General features: G+C 45.5%; 1 protein-coding gene across 1 annotated transcript; it reads right to left on the minus strand.

The window, feature by feature from the left end:
- Nucleotides 1–10,701: 10,701 nt before the first annotated feature.
- RHOH (ras homolog family member H) lies at nt 10,702–11,463 on the minus strand. Its single transcript, XM_009332446.1, has one exon. The coding sequence runs from the start codon at nt 11,440–11,442 to the stop codon at nt 10,867–10,869; it is 576 nt and encodes a 191-aa protein (XP_009330721.1). The 5' UTR covers nt 11,443–11,463; the 3' UTR covers nt 10,702–10,866.
- Between the last annotated feature and the right edge of the window lie 1,233 nt (nt 11,464–12,696).

Genomic DNA, 12,696 nt, shown 5'->3' on the forward strand with positions numbered 1-12,696 from the left:
GCATCACCTCCATCCTTCGGCTTGCCAACATTTTTCATTCTGTGACCCCAACCCCCTTTGCACTGTAGAAATGTTTGGGTTTATATTTGTCTTAGGGGATTTGCCTTGCTATGTCCAAGCAGCATTTCTGTCACAGTCATTCAAGTGGTTTTGCAGCTTGATCAACATTTGCTACATCGAGAGGGAGCTTTCTTATTGACCTGGGACCATGCTGGGAGGAGGCACAAGATGCAGACCTGCTTCTCAATGACCTGTTACATGTATGCACTCGGCCTGTGAAAAGAAAATGGTTTTGCAAGGGTTGTACTGCACATGTGGGAAGATCAACAGTGGAGACCTCTGGACTGAAAAAGATGGGAATCTGCTATGCTAAACTGGTCAGATAGGGAGCAACGATAAAGACACATTGCTCTTTTGATACCTGGCAGCTGGCAGCCACTAATTCCTTCACTGTGTTGCCAATGGGTTCAAACCTGAGAATGTGGTCACCACATCAGGAGGTGATATTTCCATTCCTGCAGGTCTTGGCCCAATAAACCTTCAGAAGACAGATGCAGAGGAATTCACAGGGGAGTTTTGCTCCCCAAGCATTTGGCATGGTCCACGGGTAGCATGCTCCTACAGGCTGGCTCCCTTGGCCAAGCTCAGTTCCTCATAGGGAAGCAGAAATATGACTGCATTGTCAAATACCATGGATGCTTTACACCTCCAGTTAGTCTGATGAAGCACATGACAACTGTACTTCCCACATCTCCTGCCTCTTTGATGAGTTCAAACAGGTCTGGACCTGGCCTTGGCCCTGGGCTCAACCCCTGATCCTCAGACCACGGAGGAAAATGGAGTCCCTGCACCACCTTCCATAAGTGGCAGTCCTACCTACCTAGCTGATGTTTTGAAGCCATTACCAGATCCCTTCAATTACTTCTATATGGCCAGTGAATGTCCATAAGAAGTACCGACAGAAAACCTATTTTTGCAGACTTGAGTCTGACCGTGCTTAACTCTGATTCTGTCTCCTGTTTGCTCTCTGTGTCCAGCGCAGTATTTGTGAGATCAAGGAAGAGCAGAACTCAGTCCATCATGGTCACTGCCTGCTCCAGCTGTGGCTCCTTCACTCACATCCCACTGGGAGCACCAAATCACAAGATGCTTGCAGGGATGCAAAGTCCCTCACAGCTGCTTACTGTCATGTAAAGCTGTGCACGCACTGCTTGTCATTAATTTACTTCCATTTTTTTTGCACCTCTTGCTCCCAATTGCTGTATTGTCCTGGCAAGCTTCTCTTGCAAATTCTGGTGCTCCAACCACTCTCAGCGTCTTGCAGCCCAGTCCTGAAGCCCATTGCATCCTGCTAAACCCAGGTCAAAGTGGGACCTGGCATTGTGGTGAACCTATCCCTTAGTGCCACATCAACACAGGCACACACTTCCCGCTTTGGGGATTAGTGGTTTTAGCTCAGGCACCTCTGCATGCTGCTGCCCACATGGGCTACGGATGTCTCTCAAAGGCCAGTCTCCTGTGTCTCTCATCCCCATCCCAGCCAAGTCAGGGAATGGTAAGAGTTAGACTCAGCCTTGTCGTCAGACATGGTCCTGCCACAGCCCCCGGGAGGTCCACGTGGCCTTGCGGACCCGTCGCTGCCACCCCGAATATCAACATGGCTCCTCTCTTTTATTTTGGTTGTGGCTCAGCTTTCTCAGGCTGCTGCCTCTCAGAGACCTTTTCAGCAAAATGGCTGATTCATCGCCACCTTCCCTTTGGGCTTCAGAGAAAGCGTGGCTCGTTTCTCTGTAATATGTACCTGCCAGGGTAACACCAGCATGGGGCTGCACTTCAGAGTCCCTGTTGTCCGTGTTTCCCACCAGAAAAGCACAGTGTCACTTCCACAAAGCGGTAGCAGCTTTGGGAGCCCCAGGTCCAATCAAAGCTTTTATTTCCCTATCTTTTCATATACCTGCAAGTCCTCAGAGACCCTGGCGCAGCTTTTTTTCCACAGCCCAGGGATTTTTTTAAATGTTACATAATTATCTTTAGCACCGCAGTTGCTTACGTACCTCTGCTTTGTACAGAAATGAATGTAATTTCCATTCACATTCATGCTGACTCTGTCCATCTCCTGCTGCAGCTTTGTCCATTGCTCCTGTGAAGAGCACCTCTGAGCTCCCAGGCTTTTGTGTTCTCTTCCTGCCCTGCGTGTCTTCTCCCAGCGCTTGCAGACTCCTGTGACATGATGTGGTCCGCTGCTGCTTTTGCATCTCACTCTTCATGCCTGGCACACTTGTAGCTTCTCTTGTTCATCACAGCACACGCAGCTCGGCAAACTGATTTTGTGGAGTTAAAGGTGGCTTTTTTCAAGCCATCCTGCCTCAGGTTTCAGTTTTCCCACTGTTTTGATTCTTCTGTCATATGCACAATGTCAGAGCACTACCCTGCAAAGGTCTAAGCTCCTCTGCTCAGTGAATGCCCTGTTAATTCTGGATAGTTAAATAGCATCCCTGAGCAATTTGTCCCAGACCCCAGTCAGAAATCAGTCTCTTTTCAGGAACCCAGTTAACCAACCCCTTCTGCCTTAGATCTTTCCAGAACCCATCTCTGTTTTCATATGCTATTTGTAGTCTCTGCTTAAAGCCATATCACTCATGTATTTACTCTGCAATGCAGTGATATCCCTCCAATCTCTGCCGTGCAGTTTCACAGGGAGTTAACTCCACCAGCGATGGCTGATATCTATTGCAAAGATCGAGTCCACCAGAACTAGCTGTTCTCAGGGGGAAAAAGCAACTTCCAATTAATCTCATTTTTGCTAGGCAAGGCTCATAGGATTTCTTTCATCTGTAAATTAAAAGTTAAATTGTGACATCTCAGCAGTGGAAGTCATAAGCACATGTCAGCTATGAAAGCAGGAGGGGAATTTCTTGGGTAAAGATGCTTCATTTTCTTTAAATGCCGCTGGATAGTCAGGAAAAATTAGCAAAGCTATGGCCCTGCACATTAGAGAGCCAAAAACTTGAGGATGATCCAGAGCAAAGGCAGCGCATCAGTTTTCTTGGCAGCCAGGTGGAAAGTTGTGGAAGATGTGGAGCAGAGTCCAAAGCTCCTCTCCTTGAGTTAATCTCCTTGAGTTATGTCTTGTACTGCATCGGGAGCCTGAGACTCCATATGGGTACTCCTGACTGTTCCCACTGCAGAAAAAAATCTTTCCCATTGCAAAGGAACAATTTGGGGAACAGTGGTAATTTCTCCCCAGTATTTCATCATGGAAGGGTGAAATTCTAATGGTGAAAAGACCATAGTCGCTCACCTCACGGCTACTCTCCCTGGTCGTGCTAAACCTAAATTCTTGCTTGGGTTGTGTTCAGTTCCTCCTGTTCACCTGTAAAGGAAACAGGAACATTTTCAAGGTAATGAAATTTCAGTAAGACCTGTCAATTGGGCACTAAGTCCTTACTGTAAGAATGTCCCTATTGCACATATGGAGATCAGTCCAGTCCAGAGTCCAGTCACTACAGGGAATGCAAAAGCATGCTCCAGAAAGAGCGGGTAGGGGTAAGTATGGAGGGACCTTCCTTCTTCTTTACCCTCCTAGCACTCAGCATAACTCCCTCAGGGAGAATTTGATTTCTAAACATGTCACCGATGAATCAGATGTTAGCTCAGCCCATACCCATGTTTTCTACAATTAAAAAGGGCGTTATGTTGATAGTCATGATTACAATCTGTTAAAATAGTAAAGTAATTAACGCATCGTTATACATTGTCCCTTCTCTTTCTGTCCCTTACACTTACCTACTCCCTATGCCTGCAGTGAACTGAAACACTGGAAAGCCCTAATCCCATAAAGCTGTGTTACAAATCCATTCAGAGCAAACTCGGCAGGTCAAACCCATCAGCAGAAATATTTCTCAGAAGGGGAGCTAGGACCTGCCAAACTCAGAAGTACCCACCAGCACCAAGATCTTTCGTGACCGATCCGAAAGTACTTTACAAAAAGGTCAGGGCCATCTCCCCATTTCACGCACAGGGCCATTCAACAGCCAGCCGTGGAGAGCAGGCTCAGGCAAGGTGAATCACCAGTGACTCAGTGGTTGAGTCACCATCCCTGGAAGTATTTAAAAGACGTGTAGATGAGGCGCTTAGGGACATGGTTTAGTGGGCATGGTGGTGTTGGGTTGACGGTTGGACTCGATGATCTTAGAGGTCTTTTCCAACCTTAATGATTCTATGATTCTATGATTCTAATCCATTTGGGTCAGGCTGATCCTGAACATAATCCCTGGTTCAGGTCGGTTGCACCAGCAGTCAGTTTGGAGTTGTGCATCTAAAAGTTACTTGTGCAGGCTTACGCAGGCCTGGTCCAGAGCCTGGTTAAATTTAAAAGCTCCCCATTGACCTGACCTGGCTTTGGCCAAGCTCTGCATGATGGGAGAGGGATTGAACAGCGATGTTCATTGTCTAAGCCTGCAGCTCTGGTTTAGTTGGTCAGTAACTCTATGACAGATCAGATACCAGCATAAATTCCACATACTACATAATAATTAAAAATATATGTATATATTTTAATGTCCAAGATCTATTAGAAGTCCTAAACCAGTCTCTTATGAAATCTTGTGACCTTTAACCCTTACTCGGGTGCCTGCTGTGTTGAACACTGTGTTGTTCACAGCAGGATGGTGCTGACACTGGCTTTTAAGCAGCAGATCTGGTGTCACGGTGGCAGATAAATGCAAGTGTTTAGTCAAGGTAATAGCCAGAAAGTCACTTACAATTTTATGTATTAAAAGAACAGAGTTTTCTGAGAAAGAGAAAATTCAGCAATTGCTTATGTGTTACCAGAGATCTGGCATATAAGACACAAAAGTCTCCCTCCAGTTGCTTCTACATAATTAATTCATCTACCAAGTTGAGGAGTATCAGTCTTGGGTCTCTCCCCTCGTATGCTGGGGCTGGCTTCCTGCCTTCGGCTACTGTGGCCCTGCCTGTGGCTAGCGGACACACTCAACCACCTCCAGGGCAGTTGGCATTTGCAAGAGATCTTGATTTTCAAAGCAAAGCCTGCTCTTTCGAAAATCTCACTTTTCTGTGGTACCTGAACAGCAACAGAGCCTTTTGGGAAGGCAGCCCAGGGGGTGGGGGGACACCTGGGTCTTGGCACGAGAGCCGCCCCAGGTTGGCTTGGGTCCTCCGAGGCACGGCCAGGAGCTGCTAGGGTGCCCGTGGGAGCCGGCACCTGCAGAAGGCTTCTTGGAAACGCTGCAGACGCAGGCGAGCGAGCACCTCACACCGTGCGGAGGCATCGGTCGTCGTTTCCTTCCTCTTTTCCAGAGACACAAACAGCCACCACCATACACAGGCCTGTGCCCTTCTACTCCGCCCCTGCATGAATCATACCGACGGCTGCCCAAGGTGAGAGGAGTAATGACAGAAATTCCCCCGGCCAGCCCTATGTAGGGCAGTTGTGAAAGGTCTGGGACAGGCACGTCGCTCATTCACTTCTTCAAAACCAGAAAGGCAGCAATAGCTATTATTTTGTTTGCTAGTAACTAATTCAGGGCTCTTGCAGCTGATCCCTGCAAGGCTGGAGGCCAGCTCCCCATGCTCAGGAAGGGATGTGCCACACGTTTTGGCTCAGTGCTTTGAGACGCCCCTGAAATGCTGTGGCTGGAGTCCAGCACAGCCGAGACACACCCTCCAGTCCGTGTGACCAGCACGACAGCGCCTGCAGAAACCAGGCCTGGGTAATGACTCAGAGAAACACTGATTTTAGAAATGGCACACAAAATAAATCTGTTACTGCAAGCACACCTGCAAGTGACAGCAGGGCCAGCTCTGTTTGCACAGTAGGGCAATTGCCTGTGAAGCCTGGTAAGGGGGAGCCCTGAGGAGCATCGCTTCTGTCCTGCTTAAAACCCCTCTCCCTCGGGCTGCGTGGGCAGGGCTGCCTGGTGGCGAAGCTCTCCTTCTGCCTCCCGGGCAACACGGACCGCGCTGGCACGCAGCAGCTGCATGGTCGTGCCGCGATGGAGCGAGAGGTCCAGGGCAGGGGAAAGACCACCATAGCTATAGTTAAGCGGTTACGGCAATATAAACATCTAGGTATGCACAAAGGTTGTTTTCTCCCTGAGTTTTGTTTTCAACAGCTGGCTGCTCAGAGCACAACGTGAAGGGCGCACAGGTCAGCTAGAACAGGTACACAGTGATAGCTGGTCAGGACTTTCTGCACTTACAGCTGTGAAGGAAATCTCCGAGACATAAAATACGTTTTCTCACATCCAGAGACAAAAGTTCATTACTGTCATTTCTAACAAGGGAGTTTGGCTAACCCGACTGTGCTCATATCTGGCTTTTTTCAGAGGCTGAACTGACTTTTAATTAAGTCAAGGTAGTTAACTTGCTCACAAAGGCAAGAACGAACAAGCCGTTATCATGTTCTGAAATGAAGCTTTTTATTCTTTGTATATTAACCTGAGCCCTGTGTAGCAGAGGCATTAGGAGAAAGTGCTAAGAGACATGAATTGCCCCATTTATTTGAAATTATTTTAATGGCTGTATTCACTTGAATGCAATAGTAATACAGGAAAGGCTGAGATGTCAGAGTGCCGACATTTCATGTCTGATCCCTGTGGTGATTTATTTCATTGTGGTGCCGTGTATAAAAAGACTACTTTAAATGCATTTTCTTTATCAATACAAGCATTAGCTAGTATGTGTTCAGATACCTTAGCAATTGCAGAGCACCCACAAAAATTACACAAGTATTTGCAAATTGTTAATTGCAAATATCAGGCAAAACACTATCAATTATATCTAACAAGCTTGAATAACTTCCCATATGAAAAATCGGGGGGGAAGATGTGAAACACGTTTTTATTGTTTATTCTTAGAAAATATTTATATTGTATGCTACAGACCAAGTAAGTATAAAAAGGCTGGGAAGTCTGTGTTTAAAATAATGTAACATGTACTCACCACATTTTGCAAATTACTAAAGGAAAATGCTTCTTTTTTTCTGCTAAAAGAGTAGTTTCTGATTTAAATCACAATTGCCTATCTATTCAACTTTTTATCCGACTTGAATGATTCAGTAAAACAATTAGTGGCCCAAAATGACTTTTTCTGTCAAAAGAAGTCAGACGCTGACAAAAATAACTGTGCTAATGCTGTTCTCATTTTAGGTTCCAGGTATTTTCTCTTTTTTTTTTTTTCTTTTTTAACTTTTAACCTATTTTAATAGCAAGTGAAAGTAAAATTAGCAATGGAGTAACCGAAAGGGATTGGTTTGAGAAGACAGAAAGGGGACATTTGGGCAAGGTCTCTTCCTTTAGCTGAACAGCTCGACCCGACTGAGGCGACGCTGCACATTGTTTCGGTCTCCCCCAACCTGCTGTTTTTCAGAGCAAAAGGAGTTGAAACTTAACATGTATGCCAGCTGTCGTTTGAATGTATTTTGAATATTAGAGCCAGATTTTTACCACCGAGCCGTACCCAGGGACCCTGTTGCCCAAGTAACGCTAACAAAACCAGCCTGGTAGGGTTTCGCGGGAGACCTCAGCAGTTCCTCGCTGTTCACGCCGCATGCAGCACGGCTGCCGTTGTGTGAGCCCCACCCCGATAAGCCATTCGGCCGAGTCTTCTGCTGAGTTCTGCTATGTCCAGATTCCACTCTCTGCATCTGAGTTGCCACAGTTTTTGGGCACATCAGTTCTATAGCTCAGGGAAAGCTGCATAAAACAGACGCTAAAATAATGTGCTTCACAGTTTGTTCCCAGTGAAAAGTGCCTTTTAGCTTTCAGAGTCTGAAAATAACCAGGCTGTGAAAATTTGAACCGTTTTTTTCACATAGCACCAAACCAAAATCCCCCCGTTACTTTACCCTGTCTCCAATCTGATTTTAAAACCAGCCGTCTTTCGGTGGCCTCACACCTTGCACTGGCTCTAGGATGCACAATCAAGAGTATATCAAGCCACCCCTAAATTCCCTGTGCATCTCGTATTGTCAGCTCAGGCGTCTCAGTGAAACCTATCCACTTTGCTTCACTGAATTGCAAGCAAACCTTCAATTCTTCATTTTGTAATACACCATAACAAGCCTTGTGAAGCAAATAAGGATAAGATGGAATTTTCAGTTATGATGTGATCCTGGAGCGCATCTTCATCTGGCTTTGTCTGATACAAAGCTTTCTGGAGCCTCCCGGTCCCTGAATCCAGCATCCCGTGGCAGATACCACAACACAGCATCCTGGCCTAGCAGTTACTGTTCTTCAACACATAAAAACGGCAGCATGAAGTGTTGTAAACAAAGCTTAATCCACAGACAAAAAAGACCATTTAATAGAACATGCTGGCAAAAATATGTCTCAAAAAAAGTTGATGAAACCAGGTATTAAATCCGTTAGTGGAGTGGGGACCGTAACAACAATGTCCACAATTGTAACAGATTTGAAGATTCACAATGTGACAATTTGCATGTGATCTTTAATGTTCAAACAGTAACAATGGCTACTTTTAAATTCAGGTTACAAAACCGCAAAATTTTCAGTGAAGAGGCATTGCAAGAGTTGAGATGAAGAAACATATTTCTTCCAAAAGCCAAAAGGTTTTTAACCAAGGACCGCAAATACCTAGCCACTTGTGTAACTCTGCATAAGTATCATGCCATTCAGGTTCTTTTACAAACATGTCAGTTTTAGTGTTTCAGGGGGCAAAAGATTTGCAATCAATACCTAAAGAGAAAGAGAAGTAGGAAAGAGTACAGGAAAGATGGGTGGTGATGGGAGCCCTCGTCTAGTGTGCTTGGGTGCAGAAGGTTGTAAAGATTTGAAGTTGATATGAAAACCTCATGAGAGACCAGTATGTTTTTATGACCAGAAGCCTCCCTTAAAATAAGGTTGATGAGTGGTAAATATTCACCAGCCTGGGAGCTGGCAGGACAATCACAACATCAAGTGTCCTGTGCACCACTGCTATTCAAGGTGCCCGCAATGCAAATATTTGCTCACTTACATCACAAGTGAGATCATCTCCAGGATTCATAGGAGGGGAATGATTTAAATTGGAATTTTTCTTTATAGAGAAGCTCAGAGGTAGAACAGAGCATGGCGAAGAGCACCCAACCAATTTTTCAAGAAAAAACTATAGGTAGATAAGATCTGAGCTATAGCTTATTTGCTTAGTAGGGTACCTCCTGAAGTTCCACCTTGGATTTGAATTAGACAAGCCACTGCCTCTATTCCTGTTGAAACACATGAGTCGGGGCTCAGTCAAAACAGGTACAGGTCATTCTCTCAGAATCCATGTGGAGAAAAAATTGTCCTACTGTGCTATGTGCCATCTTTTATGGCACTGTGCTATAAGCCCCTCAAAGGTCAGTTCTGAGCTAGCTGAAGGACAGGGAAAGGGACCAAAAAATCTTGCTGCACTAAGAAATTCCCCAGGGGATTTCCTCTATGGTCAGCAGAAACCTTGGGATGAGACAGATCTGCAAGACCTGAGATGGTGCAGGGCAGAAGGGGCAGATAACCTGGGGAGGGGAACACCACAACTCACGAGGAACGTACAGCAGTGCATGTTGACCCCACCCCATCTTCCAGCAGAGTTCTCTTACACACCTGGAGTTTCCACCTCTTTAGCCTGGCTTTTTGTGCAGGAGGGTAACTTGGCCCGAGTAGGTACGTCAGGATTTGATTCTTAGACTTGCCAGGCTCCCCAGGATGCAAAGCCTGTTTCAGTCTTATTTTGATACAACCCAGACAGTTGTACTTAGTATGCAAACTCAGAAAAAATGTTATTTAGCCATTCTAAATATACACATTCAACATTGCCATGTACTTAATTTTTTACTATAGTAGGTGACTGGTTTCACTAAAACCACTGTTCAGAAAAGAAGTGTACTAAAAATACTTTGAGAATTTTAGTGCTCATGAAAAAATACCTTTCATCCCTGGAGACTGAAATCTTTTGCCTCCAGAATGATGGCAGGGACAACAGAGGTGATGATAGCACAGACTCATCTCTGCCACCCCAACCATATGTCTGAACCAGCCCTGACTGCAAGCCAGCCCTTCTGGGGTTGTAACTAGGTGAGGTCTAGGAATAATCAGGTTCGTTTCCTCCTGGTTCGTCCCATCTTTGACCATATTGCTGAGGAACAAGACTAAGATAACAAATCCCACAAAGCCACAGGACGTCTGTCAAACGTCACTAAGTTTTGATCACTCCTATGCTGGACGTACTGGATTTGATTACTGTTACGCAGTGACTCGGGCATGTCTAAGAAGTGCTAGGCTTGCCTGCAGGCCATTTATTATACAGATAGGACAATTTGCTTCTGTGGTTAGCTAAAGGAAGAACCTCCAAATATGAAAACAAACTGTCAGGATTTTAAAACAATGTATAAAAGAGTCTTTTAAATAGAATACACAGTGGTCAGATTTTATACACTAAGTTCTTAAAGTAAAAAAAACTCCACATGGACAGACATGTCAAGAGGTGGGGGTTGATCCAGGCAGAAGTTTGTCATTAAATAAATGCGGACAAACCAACAACTGAGGAACAACATCAACAAGAACAACAACAAAATCAGCACAGCTATTATCTGCAGATCTCCAGGCTAGGCCCGCTCCAGTCCAGGCTAGCAAAGTCCAAACAGGCTCGTGAATAAGGGCACGTACCCACACCTTTCGTTTTTCAAGATAGTGCCCACGTGTGTTGGGGGGGAGCAGATCAGATAGAGTGCACATCTGTCTCACTAGGGCCACCTGCACTGTGGTCCTGCCAGGAGTCCTCCTTTGATTCACCTCCCATTCTCTCTGCCACAGTATCTTTGTGCGAAGAAAGGACGAACGCGGGCAAACCCACTGCTGACGGTCCTCAAAAGATCTTGCACTCGTTAATGGAGAAGAGCTTTCGCCTGTTCTGCCTTTTGGCTTGATTGACTGCTGTCCGCACGGCGTACTCAAACACCTGCTGCACCCCTCGGTTGCTGAGGGCAGAGCACTCCAAATAGCCTTTGGCTCGCACATCCTGGGCGAGCCGCTTCCCATCTATCGGGCTGATGCAGGAGGAACGGTAGGGCCCCGTGTCACGCTGGTCAGTCTGAGTAGCCACTACCAAAACGGGGATGCGGGGCAAATGGCTGCGGATCTCGCCAATCCATTTGTTCCTCAGGTTCAGAAAGGAATTGTGGTTTGCCACTGAGTAGCACATTAATACTACATCTGCCTGTTGGTATGAGAGGGGGCGAATGCTTTTGAAGGCATCGCTGCCAGATGTGTCCCAAAGACCTAGGCTAATCTGTACACCATCCATGAAGACATCCACTCCGGTGTTTTCATATACAGTGGGTCTGTAGTCATCTGGAAAAGTCTCAGAGGTGAAACGTACCAAGAGAGACGTTTTCCCCACCGCGGAGTCTCCCACCAGGACACACTTGATTGAATCCAGCATTTTATTAATGTCCAGGGTCAAGAGCACTGTCTGGGCGCAGCAGGAGTGGGATGGAGAGATGCAGCGGTCTCGGGGGCTCTCTAGATAACTTCCATTTGGTGAGAAACCATTCAAATCTCTACTTCTCAAGGCTTGATTGTGTCACTTGAGTCTAAAATCCCCTTTTCTCCCACACGGCTCTGTGGTGCTGTCAGTTTTAATTCTTCAGTGAGTCAAATGATGTTTCTGGAAGATTAAAAATAAAATGTAACATTTATAACCCACAGAGAACAGACCATTCTTCATCAAGATAAAGCCACCTGGACATGTCTTTGGACAGCCATGGGGAGTACCCCACATCGAAGATGCTGAACCTTGCCGTTCCCTCCCAGCCAGCTGTGTGTGTAGCAGCCATTCACGTAAATAACCGTCCTGCTGCTCCACGGGGGCTAACAGTCCTATCACTTCTGCCATTCTTCACTGACACCAACTATTTTTTCCCTCCAATTGTCTAAAAAGCTAATAAAATCAATTTAACTTTGGTATAACTGCTACTAACCTGCTTTTCGTGAGACATTTCCTGCCTCTCACTTTCACCAAGACTGCCAAAATCCTGAATCCCTCTTAACTGATCAGTTCAGATTCCCTTGAAAAAGTACACATACTATCTAGAGGCAGTCAAGAGGAAAAAAAGCCCTTCACTAACCGATTTGTCTATTTAAGCAATCCTATAATGAAGTAACACGGAACCACTTGTGACAATGAGGACGCAAAGACTTCAGGTGTGAATCTTGAGCGACATGAACCTTAACGGCTTTCAAAAGCAATGTAGGATTCACAGCAAAAATGCAAAAAAGTTTGAATTTTTTCTTACAAATCACTTTCAGCACGCAAGAAGCACAAGCCAAAGAAAGCCACACCACCAGTGCTTGCCCCAGTCAAACAATTTCATTTGAAGGGGATACAGCTACCCTGACATTTACTCTGTTGTAAAACTAAACTGAGAGTACCTCTTCAGAGTATGCAATTGCTCTTGAGCTCCTGCCAGCATTCAGTCAAATTTTCCTATTTTGAAAGCGTTTGCCTTTTCCTCACTAGCTGTGTGCACGATTCACTGCTCACGCAGGGCGACACACAAGATGCTATGAAAATCACTAACTGCAAAACTGAAGGCACACTAGTTCTGCTCAACAAAAGTAATTAAAAAAAGTATCACTGCATAATTTCAAAATGTCCTGTGTATGTAACACAAATAATATATTTCTGTCTCCTTCA

The sequence above is a fragment of the Pygoscelis adeliae genome, unplaced genomic scaffold (assembly GCF_000699105.1).
Source record: "Pygoscelis adeliae isolate BGI_AS28 unplaced genomic scaffold, ASM69910v1 Scaffold59, whole genome shotgun sequence".
Lineage (NCBI taxonomy): Eukaryota > Metazoa > Chordata > Aves > Sphenisciformes > Spheniscidae > Pygoscelis > Pygoscelis adeliae.

Excerpts from the sequence above, each read along its gene's own strand:
- RHOH (XM_009332446.1), bottom strand. The coding sequence starts at position 11,442 with ATGCTGGATTCAATCAAGTGTGTCCTGGTGGGAGACTCCGCGGTGGGG.